Source organism: Mytilus edulis, chromosome 3, assembly GCF_963676685.1.
Source record: "Mytilus edulis chromosome 3, xbMytEdul2.2, whole genome shotgun sequence".
NCBI classification, from domain to species: Eukaryota; Metazoa; Mollusca; class Bivalvia; order Mytilida; family Mytilidae; genus Mytilus; species Mytilus edulis.
The window spans coordinates 99,738,329-99,764,426 of NC_092346.1; the positions used below are offsets into that span (position 1 = coordinate 99,738,329).

Here is a 26,098-nt window from a genome sequence, read left to right on the forward strand (position 1 = left end):
TATTACTATTATTGGATTTTCAATTTATAAATCATATTATGTATCTGATCAGAAAATGAAAAGAATTGATGTATTTTGTCTACTCACTAGAGAATTTTAAAAAACTAATGTATTATTCGAAGAAGTTAGAAAAAGTTAAATTCTTAGTTAATGTTAAGAAACATTTATTAGATTGATGTTTTACTTATAAATATAATATAATTGAATATTACATTTTCTCTTCACAAGGAGCTTGGACTTGTTGAAGAGAATGTAACAAGCAACTGATGGAAATAAAGGATATTATCTGACATAACCACAGACTTAACATGGCAGAATAGTTATATATCCCTAAAACACAAACACACTTAATACATATCTGAGAGTACTCTCAATTACTGACACTAAGTTCAAATCCAATAACAACTTATAACAAAGAGATCAGGCATATAAGACTTAAATATCAACATACAATAGATTTAGTAAATACGTCATAAACAGTCAGAGAAATACATACCTTGTGCAAACCTATGATGGTATCGACAGATTGTTGAGCAATCAATGTACATATGAATATGCAATGATATTACGTTTGATTTTAAATTATTGATAACAGAATCAATATTGATACCAATAAAACCAATATTCAAAGATCTAATTAAAGCGTTCAATTGATAACCTTTTAGAAGAGGTTTATCTAAAGGATTTGTTTCTACATTTCCGTGCTTTCCCGTCTGAATCAACCTTGAAATCTAAATGTTTTTATTCTTGAAGAATTTAGTAAAGATTTGAAGTAATTTGTGTTACGAAATTCCTGAATGAATAATTAATTAATAATATATATGTGAAGTTCATTGAAATTTACAACGTCACAACAGACACATGCAAGGCGAACAAGTTGTGATATATAACACTGTAAGATGATGAGGAAGAAACATCACCGACAAAAAAAGGAAAATAAACAATAGGGAACGAGAAATCGTCCGCTATGTCGTAAATTTAAGTGTTGAGTTTTTTGTTTTTTTCGTGTTTTTTTCCCGCAGCTTTTTGAAGGAACTATACGGTTTCAACTTTCTCATTATTGAAGGCCGAACAGTGGCTATTATCTAATTACATCATATTCATTTGAACTCTGTTGGATAATTGTCTCATTGGTAACCATACCACATCTATATACTAGTTCAGTGATAATGAACGCCGTACTAATTTCCAAATTGTACACAAGAAACTAAAATTAAAATAATACAAGACTAACAAAGGCCAGAGGCTCCTGACTTGGGACAGGCGCAAAAATGCGGCGGGGTTAAACATGTTTGTGAGATCTCAACCCTCCCCCTATACCTCTAGCCAATGTAGAAAAGTAAACGCATAACAATACGCACATTATAATTCAGTTCAAGAGAAGTCCGAGTCTGATGTCAGAAGATGTAACCAAAGGAAATAAACAAAATGACAATATTACATAAATAACAACAGACTACTAGCAGTTATCTGACATGCCAGCTCCAGACTTCAATTAAACTGACTGAAAGATTATGATTTCATCATATGAACATCAGGCACAATCCTTCCCGTTAGGGGTTTAGTATCATACCATCATAACATATATGAGAAGAACATAACCCGTGTCATGCCAACAACTGGTTTTTGAATAAATGTGTTTAGTTCCGATGCAAAGACCCTATAAGTGAATCAATATTAACGCCAAAATATGCAATCTTTAATGACCTGACAACGGTATCGTAACTATATCCCTTCTTAATAAGTCTATTCAAAGGTTTTGTTAGTTTTTGAGGTGAATACTGACACCTTTGTGCTTTATAAAGAATATTTCCATAAAAAATTGGATGTGAAATACCTGAACGTATAAGAAGTCTGCATGTTGATCTATATTTACGAATGATGTCCTTATACCGATGATAACATTTAGTAAATGTTTTGACTAGTTTGTGATATCGAAAACCCTGGTGTAATAATTTTTCAGTAATACATAAATTTCTCTCGTTAAAATCTAAAACATTGTTACATACACGAGCGAATCGTACAAGTTGAGATATATAAACACCGTAAGATGGTGACAAGGGAACGTCACCATCTAAAAATGGATAATTAACGATAGGAAATGAAAAATCATCTCTTTTATCATAAATTTTAGTATTCAGCTTTCCGTTAGTGATATAGATATCAAGATCGAGGAAAGGGCAGTGGTCATTGTTAGTACTAGCTTTATTTAAAGTAAGTTCAACAGGATAAATTTCTTTAATATACATACTGAAGTCGTCATTATTGAGAGCCAAAATATCTAAGAATAGATAATCATGTTGGGACTTTTTATAGCTTGCTATGCGGTATTGGTGTAGTTAAATGTTGAAGATACGATGACCTATTATATAAATCATTTAATTTCTGGTAGATAGTTATGACATTACCAAACATACCAAATATCTTTATTTCATCAAGGATGATTTTACCAAAGTTATTTGATATATTATACAAAACAGGAGAACCATAACAAAAGAACATTCTCATCATAAGTCGAAAGCAAACTGACAATGCCGTCGCAAAATCGACAAAGTTAAAAACGGGACATAATAAGAAAGCCAAAGACCATTCAATATATCATGTCTTCTTTTGAATAAAACTAAATGATTTAAATTTTGTGGGTCTCAAACACAAAAATCAAAAGGCAATAATGTGTTATAAAAATGAGGGAGTTAAATGTTTTCAGCATTTATACGTGTTCTTAAATCTTCTACTTTTAATAAACAAATATAAACATAGTCTACTTACAATCATTTAAAATAATTTCTGAGTTCAACCATAATGGATGATTCTTGTGATAAATTGCTTTTATAAATATGGAATTCAGTTAACAAATTATGAAGTTTCTTATGTATTAATGTCAGTTTTGGTAAGAATACAAAACGAAAAACATTGTAATCAGCTATTTCAAAATGTAAAATAAATTAGGGAAAAGTAAATTCACAAAAATACTGAAATCCGAAGAAAATTTAAAACGGCAAGTCCTTAATCAAATGGAAAATCAAATGATAAAAATCAAATGATTGAAACTGGTGTTACAGCGCTAAACCTCTCACTTGTATGACAGTCGCATCAAATTCCATTATATTTACAACGATGCGTGAACAAAACAGACATAATAAGTGCAATTGTCAAAATAAGGGTACAGCAGACATCACCGTGTCGCAATCTCAAACAAAACAAAAACAAACAAATCGTTAACAAAAATCACAAAAAAAGCATCTTTCAAATTTAACAACCACATGCATTGCTTATTTATATATGTGTTTTAAATCAACCCATTTAGGATTGAAGTATTTGAAGTCCTGTGACTGACTGACAAGGTTCACAACAACTCTAGTGTAGAGTCGTGTGTTTGACGCCCGAATGTAAACGTCACACATGAAGAGATATAAAATAACTTTGTCGTTCAAAGTATTTTCAAAATTATAATAGAACAATTACATAATGGCATTAGGGGATCAACAGATATGCAGATTTTCTGATTTTCTTCTTCTTGTATATTTTTTCTCGTATTCCGCTTTTTTTTTTAACTGGGCACGTTTCTTAAAGGGATAATTTGCAAGATCCTCTTCTACTCCGCAGGTTACAAGTATGTTTTACCTGATTTTGAAACAAGTTAAGACATTTGGTACAAAAACTATACTTGTTGATAGTTTATTTTGTCATTTCATTTACATTTAATACTATAGAATTTACCTTATACTCCATGTACTCGCAGAGCAATATTATGTTTTTCATTTATGTTTTATGTATACTGTTTCTCTGTTAACACGAAACGATTGTCAATACTTTATACAAAGTATAAAAAAAAGTATCATTCTTAAAAAAAAAAAAAAAAAAAAGAATTTACCTTAATCAATAAACATCTACATGAAATATCATCCATAACAAAATAATAAAATAATAAGATAAGGTCATGCTATGCTATGTTTTCTTCTTTGTACAAAAGACAAAAGTCAATGTTCTGTTAACGAAGACACCTATATGTTTTCACTTTAAAAATGTCTTCAGTTTATCCAGCAAGTGTGTGTTTAATTAACACATTAGTCAATTACATGTACAACTGTTATTCTGTAAAACAAAAATAGAATAACATAGAAAAATGCCTAAATCAAATGCCCACATATTATGAATAATCATCTGCTACTTGTGGAGCAGGATGATTTTACCCTTCCAGAACACCTGGGGTCTATCCCGTTTTTGTCAGGGTTGATTAGACTTTTGTTCTATGTTGTGTTTTGTATAATATTGTTTGATTTTAATCATTTTTCGTTGTTTACCATGTCATTGTAAGTTTGTTTTTGACATATGAATTTGAATATTCCTTTCATATGTTTTGTCTCTTTACTATACAATAACAAAGAGAAGACGCTGAGCATTTTTTCTCTGGTTGAAAGATGACTCACTGGCAATCTTACCACAGCTTCTTATTTTTAAAGCAAAAGAAACAAATAAGTATCTATAATACAAGCGTTGTAATCTAAATAAATATAAATATCTGCTATCAAAACATACCACAATAAAAATGCACTTTACAGAAAGCAAATAAAAACATATGTATTGTACTATGATGTATATATGTCTTGGGTTCAACCCTAAGCTCACTATTATTCCAATCGATAAATTAGTATCAATGCGGTGCGCAAACATTTTATAAAAGGAAGAAACGTATGATCTAAATTGTAAAATCAATTTATTTCTATATTATTTGTAAAAGAATAAGAACCAATTAACAAAGAGCGAATCTAAAACTAATCATACTAAATACTTCAATTAAAAAAAATATCATTTTTATAAAAATAAGTTTTTGTACGAAGATTTTCAAAGTGTCTTTCAGATGTGTGCACATTATTGCCTTGTTTTTATTATCTAAATATCCAGAGATCATACTATATACTTACTTCCATAGTCATGGTAGTAGTATTCTAAAATGTATAAAATAATGATATATTCATGAAACATAGAACAGTAGTTTTGAAATATGTTACAAATTATATGACTATAGAGATCATTGCGAACCTGCAACTTATCTCTTGGATGCATTTGTCTCTTGAATATCATAGTGACCCTGGAATATTGAGTATGCGTCTTTTTCTTACTTTCTATTATAGGCGATATTGTCCAGCTATTCCTTTATTCAAAGCCAATTATCGACAAAAGATCACATTGGAGATATATTTCCATGCTTAATTTGAAGACAAGAAGAATTGTTTGTCTGCATCGTAGAAAATCGGATAATAGTCAGTTTTGTACGTTTCAAAAATCAAAATATAAGTCAATCCCGTGATTTTGGCAGATTTGTTTTAATAAACTAGGTCAGTTGTATTGCTTAATTGATTAAAAACAGAATGATTTTTGTTGCCAGTGAAAAGATGATCACAAAAACACCTACTGTTCAAATAACTGATGGGCTTCTACTTATTTTCTAAATAAACCAAATGATAAACAATGTACAACATTCAGCTGTTTTATAATATTTGCTGTCTAAAGGGTATATTTCTAACCAGAACAATACTGTTATATTATAGTACATACATTAAACATCTCATTTTGAGAATTCGAGATGCTTCTACACATCTCTGCTAAGGGACATTGAGGAAAAAAGTTAAATCACAAAAATACTGAACTCAGAGGAGAATCCAATCGAAGTTCATAATCACATGGCAAAATCAAATGACAAAACACATCAAAAAACGAAATGGACAATAACTGTCATATTCCTGAATTGGTACAGGCATTTTCAAATGTAGAAAATGGTGGATTAAACCTGGTTTTAAAGCGCTAAACCTCTCACTTTGATTACAGTCTCATCAAATTCCGTTATATTTACAATGATGCGTGAACTAAACAGACATAATAAATAAAATAGTCAAAATGTGGGTACAGCAGTCATAAATCGTACCTTGTCCTTTCCATAACGCTCTAATACCTCCCTGATCTTATTATTAGTTCTTTCTTTCAAACCGTATAATAACACATTATTTATTCGACCTTTTTTTTCAGCAATTAATGACTTTTTTAGATATAGAAAGATGTGATATGAAAACCAATGAGACAAATCTCAATCCAAGTCACAATTAATAAAAGTAAACCATTATAGGTCAATGTACGATCTTCAACACGGAACCTAGGCTCACACCGAACAATAAGCTATAAAAGGACCAAAAAATACTAGTGTAAAACCATTCAAACGGGAAAACCAACGTCTAATCTATATTTTTTCATGTTTCTATTCTCTGTCACATCGAAAGATTTTTTTTACCTCATGAGCTTATAACTTTTTACGATAGCTACAAAACCGCTTCATAATTAATCATGATGTTATCGAAACTAGGTTCCTATTGGACTATTCTATGAACATCTGACTTTAGTTGTGTTACATTCTGATTCACATCCTTTTCTAGTTTGGAAAATTTATATTAAATCGTTTCTTATTTATAAGAAATATTTACTTCTATGTATCTATTCCAAATAAAAGTGTTTAAATCTTCTGATGTAATATTTGCTATGTTTTTTTTGTTGTATGAATAGCCAATGCAAATTTTGATTTTTCAATGACCTGTTAACAAAACTTTTGTAAGTGTCACATTGTTAAGATAGAACCAAAACCAAAAATAATTGTCCAAAAGCGAGACAAAGCATCTAAACTATTGTTTGTTTTGCTTTCATATACTTTTTTGAACGTGATCATATGCATTGAGAATTTTACCTGGCTTCAAAAGAAATTGACTGATTCCATCATTTAGTGGAGAGAATTTTTTTCTGACAATTTTATTATACTACATATCTATAATACTAAAATAACGAGGTCCAATTTGTCAGCCGTCATGGGGGAAAACGACAAATCAAAGAATTCAACTTTATATATAGCTAATATAGGACAATGGTGTTGATTAAAAATTACACCACTCCAGACCCTTTTGTTTTCCACACAATTAATATTGCCAATAATTAACAAGTTCCGGGTCGAATCCGAATCCGAATCCGATATCAATAGTATATTCACCTGTTACCTATTACCTTATCTGAACGTTCCGCATCTGACAGGCGCACCACCAAACGGTGTATTTAGGATTTTGCTATATACACGGGTCACAATCACAGGGTTAACACTACTAAATTCAATCACTGTCAAATTGTTCCCTATTGTAGTATTTTAATCAGTATGACTTTCTAAGATTACAATACGAATACTAAAAACTGGACTTAAGATAAGGCGTATAGGTACAAATTTCATTTTTTAAGCCGGCATGACGTAAAACAGCGAATCAAAAAATTCAACTTTATTTATAAATATTATAGGACAATGCTGTTGATTAAAAAATACTCCATTCCAGGCCCTTTTGTTATCCAAATAATTAATATAACCAATAATTGATAAGTTCCAGGTCGACAGGTTCAACCAAAGATGAAGAACTGGATCTTCCATCACTGTATTGGATACCTAAACTACATAAGTGTCCTTACAAACAGCGGTATATTGCTGGGTCTTCCAAGTGCTCCACAAAACCTCTTTCTAAATTATTAACATCCATTTTATCAGCAATCAAAGACGGGCTTCAAAGTTATTGTGAAACTGCCTATTCTAGAGGTGGCGTGAATCAGATGTGGATACTTAAAAATTCCAAAGATCTTTTAGAGTACATACAATCTAACTCTCTTTCATCTTGTAACAGTATTAAAACATTTGACTTCTCTACTCTTTACACAAGTATTCCACATTCCAAACTTAAAGACAAATTAAAAGAGTTGGTATTACTTTGCTTCATAAAAAAGAATGGCCAACGTAGATACAAGTATCTTGTCTTAGGGAGGGATAAATCCTACTTTGTAAAGAATCACTCTGATTCAAACAAAAAATTCTCTGAAACCGATATTATCAAGATGCTCGATTTCTTGATTGACAACATATTTGTTACGTTCGGAGGACGTGTTTTTTAACAGACTGTCGGCATACCAATTGGAACAAACTGTGCCCCTCTACTTGCTGACTTGTTTCTTTATTATTATGAGGCTGACTTCATGCAGGAACTTCTTAGGAAGAAAGATAAGAAGTTAGCAATATCCTTTAACTCTACTTTCCGCTATATAGATGACGTTCTTTCACTAAACAATTCAAAATTTGGTGACTATGTGGAACGCATCTATTCCATCGAATTGGAGATAAAGGATACTACAGATACAGTTAAGTCAGCTTCATATCTTGACTTACATCTAGAAATTGACAATGAGGGTCGGTTGAAGACAAAACTTTACGACAAAAGAGATGATTTCAGCTTTCCAATTGTGAACTTTCCATTTCTAAGTAGCAACATTCCAGCAGCACCTGCATACGGGGTATATATCTCTCAATTGATACGATATTCCCGTGCTTGCATTTCCTATCATGATTTTCTTGATAGAGGGTTACTGCTCACAAGGAAGCTATTAAATCAAGAGTTCCAAATGGTGAAGTTGAAATCATCTCTTCGTAAATTTTACGGACGCCATCACGAGTTGGTTGACCGTTATGGAATAACCATTTCACAAATGATATCGGATATGTTCCTCACGTCGTAACTACAATCCCCTTCCCTTTCATGAATTTGACCTACCGAATTAGACTATTTACCGGATTTGTATTCACATAAGCAACACGACGGGTGCCGCATGTGGAGCAGGATCTGCTTACCCTTCCGGAGCACCTGAGATCACCTCTAGTTTTTGGTGGGGTTCGTGTTGTTTATTCTTTAGTTTTCTGTGTAGTGTCGTGTGTGCTATTGTTTTTCTGTTTGTCTTTTTCATTTTTGGCCATGGCGTTGTCAGTTTGTTTTGGATTTGTGGGTTTGACTGTCCCTTTGGTATCTTTCGTCCCTCTTTTTTCAACCAGAAAGATTTTGAAAGCAGAGACAACTGTGCATCTTATAATCTGCATGACTTTATCAGATGACTATACCAATACTAAAATAAGGCTTACGCATAGTAGTATACTTGAATTCAGTCACGGACCCGCGATACCACGGGTGTGTTCTAGTATAGTACTAAATAAAATGGAATTGATGAGATATTAACGAACCTAACAGTTATATGGAAGAACTGTTAAGTGCTATACAGACATTTCCCTAACAGTTGATTAACATATTTGGTTTATCCATTTCAACTTTTATTACTTATTTTTCATTTTAAATTGTACTGTTTTGTTGGAATCTAAGTGAACGTATTTACCTTCTTGCAGATGTCTCTGTTTCATGTACAGTGCCCTTGCTGCTCTGCACCGTCTAGGATTGCCATTGCTGAAAAATAAACGGTAAGGATTTATATAACTAACTGATGATTTGTGCTGTTTTATATGTCAGGCAAAGTAAAATGACAAAAATACTGAACTCCGAGGAAAACTCAAAACGAGAATTCCTGAATAAAATGGCAAAATCAAAAGCTCAAACACATCAAACGAATGAATAGCAACTGTCATATTCCTGACTTGGTACAGGCATTTTCTTTTGTAGAAAATTGGGGATTACATCTAGGTTTATAGCTAGCTAAACCTGCCACTTGTATATATTGACATCGACGTGTGAAAAAAAAGCAACAGACATAATAGGTAAATTAAAAAAAAACAATTAGGGTACAGCAGTCAACAGTGTGTTATAATCTTGAAATGATTATGGTACGAAATGACTATGATTCAATTTAAATCCATAGATATTTTTAATAATTTGTCAAAATGTAGTTTAAATCATGCTTTTCAAAGATAAAAAGTATGGGTCAGCGTTTTTTTTATCACTATATAGGTTGTGCAAAATTGTCAATATTTTTTATTAAAGATTATGCATGGACCACTGAACTTGATGAGTTTATTGTATGACATAAACTAAAACATAGAATGTTAAGATAAAATACGAGAAGATAGCTCTTATAATAAGAAAAAGAAATAATGGGGTCACTGGAATCGTTTACCATATATAATAAAATAGGTAAATTCGAAACACATTCTATTAAAAGAATTACTTTATCTGAGTTATCTCCCTTTATATCAGAGGTATCTGCTACTACATGACAAACTTTGGAAAAAATAATTAAAATAAATTTCTGTTTTTTGTAAAAATGAACCGTAAATATGGTCGTACTGGTGAGATGAATCAGTGTCATGAGGAAGACAATTCCCTGGATATGGCATAGCTTCAATTTATACAGAAGGAATTGAAAACTAAAGAATAGGACTCAGAACAATCTCAGTCGATTTGTTCTATATATGTAAGTATGCCTTCTGGAGAAAAAAAATAGAAACACCAAAACATGAAAAATACAGATAAGATGCAAAGTATAACAAGGTATTTAAAAACAAATAATGATTAATTACACTTCTCTCAGTCACTTCAAGTTGAAGTGAAATTACTAAACTAGCAGGTTTACTAGTACATATTTGTTCAACATTCTGTTGAAAATAACACGTGTCTGGATGACGGTCCCTCAGATTTGAATGAGATTTTTGCTTTTTCAGACACACATTTCTTATTAAAGCAATATATTGTTGACTCTCGAAACAATTGAAGTTTCGATTAATGTTGCGTGTTTAAGCTGCTAAAAATGTGTAGGCCAAGTACCGTGTTACAATGTTTATTCTTAATACTGGAATTTTATGTGTTTTGTGAAATCAGGCAGTTTCTTTAGCTTGGCATGATTTGAATTGACAGTTGTTGTCCATTCGTTTTTTGATGTGTTTTTTTCATTTGATTTTGCCATGTGATTATGTATTTTCCAATTTGATTTTCCTCTGAGTTCAGTATTTTTGTGATTTTATTTTTTAATAGGTAATATGCACTAGGAATGTGGATACCTTTCGAAAAAGCAATTGTTTTACTCACTTAGATTATACTTGTAACACATAGGACATATTCATGCATATATCCAAACATATAATCCTTACCTGACAGGATCAACAATTCTATAAAGTTTTCCTGGATTCGTGTCATCTTTTGACACCATGTATACTTCTCCTAAAATAAAATTGATTTTAAATCTTTTATTTACACAATGATATCAAAATGAGAAATTTTATGATCTGTTTCGTTTAATTAAAAATACAACTATATAGACATAACTTTTTTCAGTAAATAATGTTGAATTGAATAGTTGGATGTGGCTTACTAATGTTTCAGTGGATCATAACATCATTACAGAAGCAGATAGAAATCTGTGACAATTCCCGAGCAAATATAAATAAAAAGATGTTGTACGAGTGCCAATGAGACAAATCTCCAACCAAGTCACAATGTATAAAATGTGAACAAATATGGGTCAAAGTACAGCTTACAACAGGGACCTTTAGCTAACACCAAACAGCAAGCTATAAAGGACCTAAGCATGACCAGTGTAAAACAATTCAAAAGCAAATTCAAATTCAAAAGCAAACTAGCAAGTCTTTTATATGATTTAAGTCATCATGTAAAAAGGTTTCTCTTAGTCAAGTATGCTTATTCTATGAAATAAAATTGTGTCATTATAAAGAGGCGAAACATACTGAGGAAGTACAAAAGCTTATAGAAACTAGCAACGTCATGGCGAAAAAGAAAGACAACAAAAAGACAAATTAAAAAAACCCCAACACTGTCCCAGGTTAGGGGGAGGGTTGGGATCCCGCTAACATGTTTAACTGTAATTCAGTGGTTGTCGTTTGTTTATGTGTTACATATTTGTTTTTCGTTCATTTTTTTTACATAAATAAGGCCGTTAGTTTTCTCGTTTGAATTGTTTTACATTGTCTTATCGGGCCCTTTTATAGCTGACTATGCGGTATGAGCTTTGCTCATTGTTGAAGGCCGTACGGTGACCTATAGTTGTTAATGTCTGTTTCATTTTGGTCTTTTGTGGATAGTTGTCTCATTGGCAATCTTACCACATCTTCTTTTTTATACTACATAGAAAAATAAGAATGGCCAACGAAACCAATAACTGGCATATTGATGATCTTTTGTGCTCCAGATGAGTTAGCAGATACCATCGTTTTGCTAATGGTAAGACGGAATCTGCTGATGAGCCTCGTTTGCTAATACCATAGACGAGGAAAAGATGACGGGATTGCTGTAACAAAAATTGAAGCAAACATGTAGTAATTTGTGACAAATATATTACATAACGCCGAACCAAGTCGTGATGGCGTCTGTTAAACTTTTTTACTGATGAATTTAATTTTAACACTTAGAACCCTTAATTCTATAGTCTCCTTATAAAAATTTGATTTGGACAGTTAGAAACCTTCATTGTATAGTTTTATTATAAACATATAATCTTTACGAAGATACTGCATAAACTGCCGAATTGAAGTGATGAGTTCAAAATTAGAAAGCTGCATTTCATTTTGCCAAGATTTGGTCACAATCATCGTTGTTAATATCTAGATGTGAACTGAACTGTTTGCATTCGTCCTTCATTCCAAGTTCTAATGTTATACAAAAACTAAGATAATCAGTATACTGAATCGCCGACGATTTTATAAAACATATATCTATTTGAGTTCTAAAGTGCTACCAATCAATATTAGATCTATTCGACCCGCCTGAGGCTACCTTTTCATTTCCAAGTAAAATTATGTATATTTACATTCATAACTTTCTTTATCAATTAGATTATTTATAACGAATTAAGGCTTGAATACTAGTTGTTTCTTTTTGTGGTTGTTATATGTACTGTCAATATTTTTGATTTTGTCATTGACATCTCGATCCCCTATAATGGAATAAATTAAAAATGATGTAATTAATTGATCCATATCACTATTTAAATATTCAATTATTTAAATGATCTCCTTTATTTTGAAAGGTTTGAAGAATCAACAATATTTTTGTTCAAATTTCATGTGCATATGAATGGCTGTTAACAAATACCATCTCTCTGCATTATGAGAAAAGAGTTAATTATTTGATATGTACCTGATTCATCAATCCCAAAAGATGTAATGCTTTTTGCATATGTATTATTAAGAGGTGGAGTACACATGCTTGAATCACAAAGTCGTAATTCACGCCCACTCCATTTCTGTATCCTGGGTTTCTCATAAAGACGGAACAATCGTCTACAAAATCAGACATAAATATGTAATGTATCTTTCTAAAAATACATATGACATCATTATATAATTAGTGCATATATGTATTTATCTGTTTGTTGTGAACAATGGTAATAATAAATATTCAATAGACAAATCAGGTTACTTATCCTGGTTATCTTTTTAATGGTGAAGGTTCATACAGAAAATATGACTTAAACCCATAGCAGGTTAAACATTCTATATAACCGAATCAATATTAGTAAACAGGTATTCTATAATTGTAAACTATGGCGTTATGTGAAAGTTCTTTATGTATTCATAACAAGATTTCAGGAAATGAAACATATAAAAACATACAGATAGAACCCAAACAAAATAAATATAATAACATACAACACAAAAATATAGCAAAACAAAATTAAGAAACGAGCGACCGCCATTAAAAAAAACAAGACGAATTTGTGTGCTCCGGGAATAGTAACAAGTTTCCGCTTCCTTTTAGATGTTCATGTAAAAGTATTACAGTAGGTCCTGTCCGTTGATGTTGTCATCAATAATGAACAATGGACGGAATTTCTCTTTCGACATCAGATATATATCTTTAGTCCTCATTTAACGATTTTCTTTTGTTAATGACTGTCATATAGCAGACAAGAATAGGTTAACGAAATTCAAATCTGATATTTATTTACCATTACATTTTATAGAGATAAAAGAATGTTGTAAATGCATTGTCGAGGCCATATATTGTATGGTGTTGAACACTCATTCGGTGGTCTTTGTTGGTAGATTTTAGAAGATATATGTCACTTAACGGCCTTCAACAACGAGCAGAACCATTATCAAGCTATAAAAGGCCCCGATATGACTAATTTTAAACATTGTAAATAATTTATTTATTCTTTCCCATGGTATATGCATGTATAAACAACGCTGAATGGGGTATGCTAAATAAGTCATGAATTAAAATATTATTCCGGAATTTGACTGTTATTGATGAGATAACTAGAAGGACAAACAATCTTATTTTTGAAAACAAAAATATGAATATAAGCTTTTGGTAATATAAATAAGAAAATATGACCTAGTAATATTATATAGTAAATTAACTACGCAATATTTAAATGGAATTTTAATGAATTAATATATTTAATACTGGAAACCAGGTGAGTATTAACAAGACTCACCCATTAAAATCACCGAATATATAAAAATCACTTAGTCTTGGGTTAAGACATCCGCTATAAAACTGTCCACCGATAACTGCAATTCCGATGTCGTGCGAGTAAGCAAATACAGGTTTCACTTCCGGTCCTAAATCACAAACATATTAAATTTAACCATAGTCAATGCTTATAAATAAAATAACAAATGAATCAACTACCAATTATAAAAGAATGTTAATATGACATGTAAACAAAGTTAGAAAAAAAAATCAGATATGGCTTAGTTACTCTGTATTTTTTTCGACAATAGAATCCTGACAATTCGAAACGTACTAAAATTTGACTTTTACAGAGTCTAGATAATGCACCTCTTAAGATTTGTTCAAACAATATAACACTTTAATACGCAATACGATTTACTGTGTATAAATATTATCATTTTTTTTAATAAAATTTTAGATAGAAGATATCACCAGAAAAGTGGTTAGCACTTTTGCGGCGACATGAATTATCACTGATATGTTTTTATGTCTTGTAAATACACTATTTATAAAATGTTGAATTATTCGAAACACAAAGCTTTTTTTTCTTTTTTTGCATACACAGTCTTTTCTTCAATCAAGAATTTTAAAAGATTTCAGCTTCTGGAATTATGACAGACAGTCACAATAAACTCATCATATATACAATGATTAAAATGTTGTACCAAGTCAGGAATAAGACAATTGTTGTCCATTCATTTGATGTGATTTTGTTATTTGATTAGGGACTTTCTGTTTGTTTTATCCTCGGAGTTTTTGTGATTTTACTTTATACATACAGACCAGGTTTGTCGAAAGAATTAGAGTTATCTGATATTCATTCATCACATGTTCCAATAGTCAAGTGTATTGGCATATGTCATTGTATAAACAAAACAGGACAAATAGGTGTATCACACTGTTAAATTGTCACTGTTATTAGTTAGCAAATTAAGTCTACATAGGAATTGTTTGTGATAATTTCATACCTCTATTAGTTCACTTTGTTTTGATAAATGTTTTTAATATTGGCGATAAGGAGACGTCAAATACATGGATAAACAACTGACCAGTTTTTCCGCACGTTCTATTCTCATAACAATCAAATCCTTCACGACCTCTCCATCCATAGTTAGCTCCCTTCTTTATGACATCAATCTCTTCGAACTTATCTTGTCCAACATCCCCACACAGTATTCTTCCGTGGTATCTTCCTTGAAAAATAGATACATTTCAATGAGCAATTTTACATTAGTAGAATTAAGAAGACATATCAATACGAAGATTCAAACCTTGTAAATCGATAAGTAAGAGACAAAAACTGAGGAAATCGTACGAATTACAAAAGGAGTATGATATTATTATTAAGTTAATTCTTATATATACAACAATAAACAGACTAAAATGTTTTAACTGGTTACAATAATATAAATAAGGCAACAGTAGTATACCGCTGTTCAAATATAACTAGCTTTATTTGAAAGGTTTTATGTTTTCCCTGTCATCTTTATAATTTGATTCATTTTTTTCACAATAAACAGTTAAAACAATTTGAAAGAAATTGTCATTTAATTTCTGTGCGTTTCATGTCTAGACTTTTTTTTAAATATTTGTTATTTTTCATTGTTAACAATTTATGTATAAAAAAGACGTAAGTGGTATGATTGCATATGAGACAACTCTCCACAAGAGACCAAATGACACAGAAATTAACAAATATAGGTCACCGTACGGCCTTCAACAATGAGCAAAGCCCATACCGCATAGTCAGCTATAAAAGGGCCCGAAATGACAATGTAAAACAGTTCAAACGAGGAAACTAACGGTCTAATGCATGAACAAAAAATGAACTAAACACAAATGTGTAACACATAAACAAACGACAACCACTGAATTACAGGCTCCTGACTTATGTGCACGCTTTTCTGGATTTACCTTCATAAGGATCGCCCAAATATTTTTCAGGTCAAGGATTTATAACACCGAAACAGTTGACGAGCTATATATTAAAAAAATGACATAGAGTAATAGCCAAATCCTTCTAAGGCAAACCTTGCCTGCAGGAGCTGAAACCTTAGTTTCTTTATAATCTCAAAGACAATAACAATCAAAACCAAGAAGTAAACAAAGACTCACAAAACCAAAAAGACATTGAAATCAACCGTTATAAATAATAAATAAGAAACAACACGAACTCCACTAAAAACCGGGAGTGAAATCATGTGTTCCGAAAGGGTCAAATTAAGAAAGGTTTGTAATTAATCATGTCAGTACCGAAGAACTGACTTCTGAGCTGATGATACCTTCGGGGACTGATAGTCGACCAGCAGAGGTAGTGAACCAGTACTGTAAAACCAAAAAGTATAAATTGCATGTGCTGGATGCGCTTTTCTGGATTTACCTTCATAAGGAACGCCAAAAGCCGAATATTCTAAAGCCAATGATGTGTAAAACCGAAACAGTTGAAGAGCTTTATCACAAAACATGATCCTAAAATTAACAGAAAAATCCGTCTTATACCAACTTTACCTTGAGTTGAAACCTTGGTTTCTTTATAATATTAAATTTAAACGGGCAAATTTAGAAAGTTTTGTTATTAATAATGTCAATACTGGCTATTGAGCTGATGATATCCCTGGGGAAAGATAGTGCATCAGCAGCGGTATCGGGTCAGTGCTTTAAAATATTAAAACACCTCGTATAAATTAAATGATTGCTCAATATTCGAAGTTGGAAAATCAAATAAATTCTGTTGAATGTGAACAACATGTAAATCCATTTTTCTTTCAAGATGGGTGTTTGAATAATGGTTTTTCTAAAAAGAAATTGAACATCTATTTTTTTTGTAATCTTGATTAAAAAGGGTCATGCGGCTTTTTCTTTAATTGCTAGCTAATCATGGTTCCTTAGGTATTTTGAAAAATTGGGAAAATATTAAACACTTTAGATAATACTTCTTCAATACATTGAATCTGAAAATCAAATTTATTGATCATCAAACACTTATTTTCGTCAGCCAACGATAAATGAGTTTCATTGTGTAATAGTGATATGGTATATACAACGCTGACAGTTCTTTTCTTACAATCTTACATTTTACAATTAAAAATAAAATAACCTTCACCTGATTCCTTTCCACATCTCCAAATATTTCTGACACCGTAAGCGTATATTTCTGGTTTGAAATTCCGTTTATTTATGAAGGGGTTATCTGGCGGTATGGCATAACCCTTTCTGTTGCCAATTGTGTCGATGTCTATTCTTAGAACTTTTCCTAGTAATGAAAGCCTGTAACATTTTGATACATACTTAAGGTTGTAAAATTGACTCTTTACAATTAAAGGAATAGAAATGTCAAAATACCTTCTTACTAATCATGTCTTATATTGATCTAAATACCTTCTCCAAAGTAACAAGGAAACCCTGAGTTATACAATTTATTAAAGAATAAGACCTGCCTGAATCAACGAACCATATAAGTGAGGTCAAGGTTAAAACAATCTCTTTTGTACAAACCTGTATTACTAATTATGATTCTACAGACTCATATTTGACCTGATAATAGATGTCTCATAAAATGCACACATGAAATCAATCAATACTGAACGCTATTTGTATAATTATTGAAGGAATCTATTGATTGGTTCGTTAAAAGTTGTTGATGGGAGACAAGATAAAACAAGATAAAACAAACTGAATTGCATTTTAATGAAAAATTTAACACGTAAAGAGTAGCCTATGTTTATGTATTTTATGAATTGTTTATGTTTTTTTCTATAATATATGAATGTGCAATATACATGATATATAAATTGTATAATCTTCAAGTTGGAAGACAAATTACTATTCTATTATTTACTCTAATGTACTAGCAAATTAACTTTATTCAACATAGAATTTAAAACTATGCATCTGCAATAAAGCAGAGTTCAGAGTAATAAAAAAAACTGCATTTGGGACATATTCGGCAGCATATGTGAAACATATGTTTCATAACGGTCAACCAACACATGATGTATCAACTAGGAAAAATATAAACTCCGTATGAAGGCACTGCTACGGTGTTGATTCATGAAATTTTTTAGTTCTTAATTGGGAAGCAAATTACTATTCTATTATTTACTCTAATGTACTAGCAAATTAACTTTAATCAACATAGAATTTAAAACTGGTACATAAACATGAAAGTTTCCGAGTGTTTAAATAATTATCAATCTGACGTACGTGTTTTGTGCATTTCCTTCTGGATCACCCGCGGAACCTCCATCACCAAGAAATACGTAAAGATATCCGTCGTCTCCGAATATAATCTAAATAAATATATAAAGAAATACATAGTCCCTTATAAATATAATCTAACTAAAAATATGAATTTAACCGTCCACATATAATCTTAATAAATATATAGATATAACCGTCGTCCCCAAAAGTAATCTAAATAAATATATAAAGATAACCGTCGTCTCCGAATATAAACGAAATAAATATGATTGCTTGAATGACTTCAACTGAAAAGTTGTCTCTATTTAAAGGCTATTCCATTATGAATTTTCAATAACGAATGTTCGAATCTCGAATCTCGAAATGGAAAGATCCTTGGAAAATGCCTATACAAATTCATCAGTTGTTTGTCACTTGTACCATAGATTTAAAGCGGTGATTTTTATCAGTTTTCATGGACTTCCCCTTTATTAATTTGCCTTAGAGTTTGATATGCTTGTTTTACTTTAGCATCTGCAATAAAAGCAGAGTTCAGAGTAATAAAAAAAACTGCATTTGGGACATATTCGGCAGCATATGTGAAACATATATTTCATAACGGTCAACCAACACATGATGTATCAACTAGGAAAAATATAAACTCCGTATGAAGGCACTGCTACGGTGTTGATTCATGAAAATTTTTAGTTCTTAATTGGGAAGCTGAAATCGATTATGTTTGCATTAAACATTTGTTTCCAACCGACCCTTATTGCCAATTTCATTATTTAAGCCAAGATATTAGACGGACTTAATTGTATCTGTTGTATTCTGTATCTCAATTTCGATTGGATAGATGCGTTCAACATAGCCACCAAAGTTTTTTTATTAGTAAAAGAACATCATCTACTACGGCAGTCGAACCTTGTTGTGTTTAACTCGGTTGTGTCGAAGTAATTCCTTGGTCCCAGTAAATAAAGGCATCAGTAGTATTCCGGTTCTCAAAAGTAATAAATCGATTAAGAAAAAACTAATCCAGGTTACAAACCAAAACCGAGGAAAACACATCAACTATAAGAGAAAAACATGCCACACCTTCCGCTTTATGACAATGTTAAACAATATCCTTAAACACTACGTGACAGAAATTCTAGACAACCACTCACAATAACATACATAACAGAGAAACGCATTATCAAATTCACATTAGGTAGATACATAATTACCTCAGATGAGCCGAACTCGGTTGATTCGAATACTCGGTTAATTCGAATACTCGGTTGAGTCGATTAAACGTTATGGTCCCATAGATGTAAAATTAATATAAATTGACCCCGATGTCTCAAAGTTAGAAAGTAAGAATTTTATAAAAATTGAGACCTGATAAATAAAAAATAAATCGGATGTATTTCTAATATGTAATTTATTTTCAAAGCTTATTAAACATCATAGGTTGTATAACAGTTAAAATGTCATGTTTATGGTTACACCTATACTGGTCGTTCATGCAGAACGTTAGTATGTCAATCCTTAAATGAAATAGCAAAGTAACAAAAATACCGAACTCCGAGGAAGGTTCTCAACGGAAAGTCCCTAAGCAAATGACAAAATCAAAACGAATTGATAACAACCGTTATATTTCTGATTTGGTACATGCATATTGAATAAGTCGCTAACAATCTTTTTTAAAACTTTCAATAAATTATATTATTTTGATCCCGAATATGTCATTTTACGTTAATTTAACTACGCAAAACATATATGACCATAAATAATGAAACAGGACACTTCATAGAAAGAATGATAACTAAAAACATTCTTACAATGTACATCAGTATGTAACAATTACATTTTAATGACTTCTCTAGCCAGCTTGCCACATTTAACACAACATTTATATAACTCAACATGTCAAATGAAAGTGATGTTAACTATTTGCAAGATTCAGTAGACCAATATATCATAAAAAGTTATGTAAACTAATAACACCATGAATGATTTAAAAATTTAGTAGCTGCCTATGTTACAAATAGAATATAAACTAAATGAAATAGAATATGCAATGAACGTGATAATTGAAAATAATCTCTATTTTTCAGAATGATATGAACCAATACTAAAGTATGCTGGAACACATAAGATCTATTGAAAATGTTACTGCTAAACAAAGATGGTGTTTCTAATATTATGCATTTGTTTAGATACCAATAATCCATATTCATTAATAAACAAATAACAAACAACTTTGAGACACACAACAAACCATCTAGATTTTAATCAAATATGAGAATGTTATCAAATCGGTGAACATGATTTTGATAGCTAATGTCTCTTGTCACATGTTTAATTTAAAAATAAAAAAAAAAGATGTTATATCCCTGTGAATTCTGCATGTTTCACCACCTTTTATCCTTGAATATGACCTACCGAATAAGATTTATCATGGGGTTTGTTCTCACATGAGTAACACAAAGAGCTCCAAATGATGATCTGCTTACCCTTGACTACAAACTGCTCAGAGTCTGAAAAGACCAGATTCTGTGGTCGACCAGTACTTAACTGTATTTCACGACTAGGTCTCGACTTTACTTAATAAGTCTGATTCAGTACTTGATGATCTTAGGTGTAGTCTGAAATGGTCTTGACCAAGGCTCCACCAGTCTTGACCTGTCTCGACCATTCTCGACTCAGTCTCGACCAGTTTCGACATGTCTCGAATAGTCTGAACCTTCAAATATAGTCTTGACTGGTGTAAATCAGTCCTTCTAACTAAATTAAATATATATCAAACAAAATTCCAGTTTATTTGGTAGGTTGGTGCATTGATGTGTAATTAAAGAATTAAATTAAGTTAAAAAAAATAATTTATAAAAATCAGATAGTCATCTTTAATGTTTTTTATAACTTTTTTTTTAAATCAACTTGGATTTTCTTAAAACTCTACAGCTAGCTCAATAATTATACTTTGATCTTATTGAATCCCATGTTGTTTGGTAGTTTAATTGATCGCTGTCAAGTTTGAGGATTTCTTAATAGGTTAAACAAAAGGGTAGAATTTTCAGTCGTACTGCATTCAGATAGACAACTTTAAATTTGTTTATTACTTTTTCAAATCAACTTGGATTTTCAAAAAAACTATAAAAGAGGGACGAAAGATACCAAAGGGACAGTCAAACTCATAAATCTAAAACAAACTGACAACGCCATGGCTAAAAATGAAAAAGACAAACAGAAAAACAATAGTACACATGACACAACATAGAAAACTAAAGAATAAACAACACGAACCCCACCAAAAACTAGGGGTGATCTCAGGTGCTCCGGAAGGGTAAGGATATAAAGATATCTCAGTTATATATTGATCTTACTGAATCCAAGGTCGTTATGTAGTTTCGTGTATTGCTATCTGTTTTAAGGATACAATAAATCTAGGCCCAAAAAGCTAGAATTTAAAGTTCGGATTAAATTCAGATAGTACACTTTAATTATTTTTATATTTTTTTCAAATCAACTTGGATTTTATACAACTATACAGCTATCTCAGATATATGATGATCTTACTGAATCCCAGGTCGTTATGTAGTTTGGTGTATTGCTATCAAATTAAAGGATTAAATTAATCTAGGTAAAAAAAGGCTAGAATTGGCAGTTCGGACTTTATTCAGATACTACACTTTAGTTTTTTTATAACTTTTCAAATCAACTTGGATTTTCATCAAACTATACAGCTAGCTCAGCTATATAATGATCTTACTGAATACCAGGTTGTTATGTTGTTTCGTATATTTCTGTCAAAGTTGACGGTTTTATTAATCAAGGCAAAAAAAGCTAGAATTTTCAGTTCAGAATTATTTAAGATAGTCATCTTTAAATTTTTAATAAGTATTTCAAAGCAAGATTGATTTTCATCAAAATCTACAGCTATCATCATTATATATTCATCTTACAAAAAAACCAGGTTATATGGTAATTTGGTTTATTGCTGTCAAATTTAAATATTTAGACTATAAGTATCTATCAGAATTTTGTCAAAACTGAAAATTTTAGCCTTTTTTTACCTTTTATTTATATCCTTTAATTTGACAGCAATGAACAAAAATGCAAAACAACCTGGTGTTTTGTAAGATATATATATTTAATAAAGATAGCTGAAAAGTTTGAAAAAAGAATGTTTAAAATGAAACCTTTGTTTTGTTAGATACAAGAAACAAGAATTTAATATAATCAGTATAATAGAACTTTTAAAATAATCCTTGATAACCATTTGAAAGAGGAAATGTGTTCCAAAGTAACAGTAATCAAATTTAAATATTGTTTGTCGAATTTAAAGACATGGCATACCAGATGCGCATTACTAAGGTTTAATTACATCAGTACATTTGTGTTTTACAGGTAAAAAGTCCTACTTTTCGTAAACTCGTGTATCAATTATCTAGTGAATTCAAAAGGCTTTGCATTTCTTAAGTTTTACAGGATGTTGCAATTTTTAATGAATGATATTTAGAATTTTTAATAGGTGTGATCTTTTTAATGAGTTTGCTCCAAGCAGGAATTTTCATATAATTTCTATAATGTCAAAAAGGGACAACACATTATAGAAATTATATTACCATATTATATATGCTATATCCCAAATTATGATAATAGATATGTTTCTAATATAAGGTTGATAACACAATTACAGTGATTTTGTTTGATGTTTTCGGTTTCTTTGTAATTTCAACCAAAGATGAAGAACTGCATGTTTGTTCATTCGACCTAATATCATAATTAGATAGTGTCATTGCTAGGTCCCCTTAACTCCCGAAACCTCCTCCTAAATAAGTAACACCAATCCTTCAATATAATCAACAAATCAAAACCGGGCTTCAGAATTACTGTGAATATACCGAGGTGGTGTGAATCATATGATGTGTTTGAGCTTTTCATTTTGCATTTTGATGAGGGAAAATTAAGTTTTCCTCGGAGTTCGTAATTTTTGTTCTTTTGTTTACGTTTTATGTATCTCTAAATAATGACGAACCATTTTAAAGTGGTTCCTTCAGCAATAGTTTACCCAATCAAAATAAGCTACTGTATTCATGTGTAAAAGATGTGCTAATAAAATGGCTTTCATTTTTACGATTTGTAAATAAACAGTGGTTTCATTAAGTTGAGTATATAGGGTTCAATATGAAGACTATCGATTTTTTTAATTGCGAAATTTTGTTTCCAATACATCGCTTGAAATCTCCATTTTTATACGCCTGTCAAAATTTTGACGGGACGTATTATGGTATGCAAATGTCCGGTGTCCGTCCGTCCGTCCGTCTGTCCGTGTTTCCGGCGTAAACATGTCGCACCGTAACTTGAGAACGACTTATCCAAATTTCATGAAACTTTACATAGTTGTTTCTTAGGATGATCAAATGACCTGTATAATGTTTGGTGAAAATAAGATTAAAACTTTTTGAGTTACGGCACTTTGTAACTTAAACAGGGGTGTTTTTTTTTTTCACATGTCGCACCGTATCTCAAAAACGATTCTTGATTATGGCTTAAAACTTTAAACACTTCTTAGTTATATTAATCTTAATATCTGTATACTTTTTGGTGATGATTCAAAATCATATTTTTGAATTATTGAGTATTTTGTAAAAAAGGGGAGGGTTTTTTTACATGTCGCACCATATCTCAAAAACGATTTATGATTATTGCTTAAAACTTTACACATGTCTTTGTTATATTAATCTGAAGATCTGTATACTTTTTGGTGATGATTCAAAATTTCATTTTTGAGTTATTGAGTATTTTGTAAAAAAAGGGGGAGGTTTTTTTTTACATCATCATCATGTTGTGCCGTATCTCAAAAACAATTTATGATTATTGCTTAAAACTTTACACACTTCTTTGTTATATTAATCTAAAGATCTGTATACTTTTTGGTTTTGATTCAAAATTTTATTTTAGTGATATTGAGTATTTTGTTAAAAAGGGAAGGTTTTTTTTACATGTCGCGCCGTATCTCAAAAATAATTTATGATTTTTGCTTAAAACTTTACACACTTCTTTGTTATATTAATCTAAAGATCTGTATACTTTTTGGTTTTGATTCAAAATTTTATTTAGTGATATTTAGTTTTTTGTAAAAAAAAAACAAGGTTGGGGGTTTCACATGTCCCGCCGTGTCTCAAAAACAATATATGGTTATTGCTTAAAACTTTCTCAGAAACTATTTATGATTATTGCATAAAACTTCCACACAAGACGTCGGGCGTATCATGCGCTCATGGCGCAGCTGTTTATTGACCATGATAACGCTGACTGGTGCTCGTTCAGATACCTATTTTTGTTTAACTTATTTAATGGCTTCTGATTTCTTCCTTTTTCGCCTGAGGTTGGTAATCAATATTCCAAATGTGGTTGATTTTGTTTTTTTAGGTAAATAAACTCATCATAGATACCAGGATTGGAATTTTGTTACTCAGTGTTTTTATATTGTTATTAAGGGTCTTGTTTTTTTGTGTTTTATTACTAATAATCTACGTTGCCTTCATTTGACTGGTATGCACCGGTTTTGATTGGTCTTTTGCTGTTATGTTCTTTTTTTTCGTTCAATAGAACACGAGACTACTAGTTATTCAATGATGATTATGCATTATGTATTCTAACATATAATAGTTAAATGTCATTAAAATATTGTCTTACCTCTCCTCCGTTATGATTACTGAATGGTTGTTGTACTTCCAGGATTAATCTCCTTGATGACGTATCAGCAATATCTGGATTCCGTCTAGATGCACGGTATTCGTATAAACGAGTAACGTGGTCGTCTGTTGATTTCTTAGGTTTAACTCTACTTGAAAAGTAAACAAAGAAACGACGATTTTTCCAAAAATTAGGATGAAAGGCTAATCCAAGTAAGCCTCTTTCGTCTCCAGTCATAACTTGATCTGCTATATTTAGGAATGGTGTTTTAAACTTAACATCATTATGATCGAAAATGTGCACAACACCCTTTTGCTCGCCAACAAATAGACGTTCTGTTCCATCACCGGCATTTTGAATGATGAGGGGGTCCTCAAGGTCAGAAGACAATTCTTCCATGCAAATACATACCAACGTTTTCTTTAATACTTGGCTTTGAGCAAGAAGTCCTAGTTTGATAACAAATACTAACAAGAAAGCTGACTTCATGATCAACTGTTTCAAAATGACCGTAGTAGTATCTCAATGCACTAACTACAAGGCACGTAGAAGTATAGTACAACAGCTTGGGGCAATATATTTATCATAAAGGATTTGCATTATACAATTAATATATATCTTCCTTTAATATAATTCACTCAAAACAAAATACATCTTAAAGAATTATTTTGAACAAGACATTGGTGTTCACGTTTAAAACTTTTAACGTTCTGGAATGTTGGACTCTTGTAAATAAGTCAGGTTAAAATAATAGGGTTAACTATGTAACATAATAAACATATGTTCCGGTATTCTTTATTGTCATTTTGCATGTACTATTGTGCTGTTGTAAATTATGGTGGGTAGGTAACTGTTGTTACTTCTTCCAACACTGAAATTTATCATACGAGTATAAAGTCAACGGTAGTTTACCGGTGTTCAAAAGTCATTAATCGATTAAGAGAAAACAAATCCGGGTTACAAACCAAACCGAA

The 26,098-nt window shown here is 31.2% G+C and overlaps 1 protein-coding gene across 1 annotated transcript; it reads right to left on the minus strand.

The window, feature by feature from the left end:
• Positions 1–3,662: 3,662 nt before the first annotated feature.
• Positions 3,663–25,661, minus strand: LOC139517977 (HHIP-like protein 2). The gene is made up of 11 exons (XM_071309551.1): positions 25,125–25,661; positions 18,462–18,547; positions 17,362–17,525; positions 15,308–15,451; positions 14,239–14,365; positions 12,933–13,075; positions 10,931–11,000; positions 9,229–9,296; positions 4,926–4,949; positions 3,875–4,095; positions 3,663–3,720 (listed from the first exon to the last, which is right to left on the minus strand). The coding sequence occupies exons 1-10, from the start codon at positions 25,611–25,613 to the stop codon at positions 4,091–4,093; spliced, it is 1,320 nt and encodes a 439-aa protein (XP_071165652.1). The 5' UTR covers positions 25,614–25,661; the 3' UTR covers positions 3,663–3,720; positions 3,875–4,090.
• Positions 25,662–26,098: the final 437 nt, after the last annotated feature.

Coding starts and splice junctions, on each gene's coding strand:
- LOC139517977 (XM_071309551.1), bottom strand. CDS start 25,613: ATGAAGTCAGCTTTCTTGTTAGTATTTGTTATCAAACTAGGACTTCTT. Junction 17,526..18,461: donor GAAGGAAATGCACAAAACAC/GTACGTCAGATT, acceptor AAAATGTTACAG/GCTTTCATTACTAGGAAAAG. Junction 15,452..17,361: donor GAGATGTGGAAAGGAATCAG/GTGAAGGTTATT, acceptor CTATTTTTCAAG/GAAGATACCACGGAAGAATA.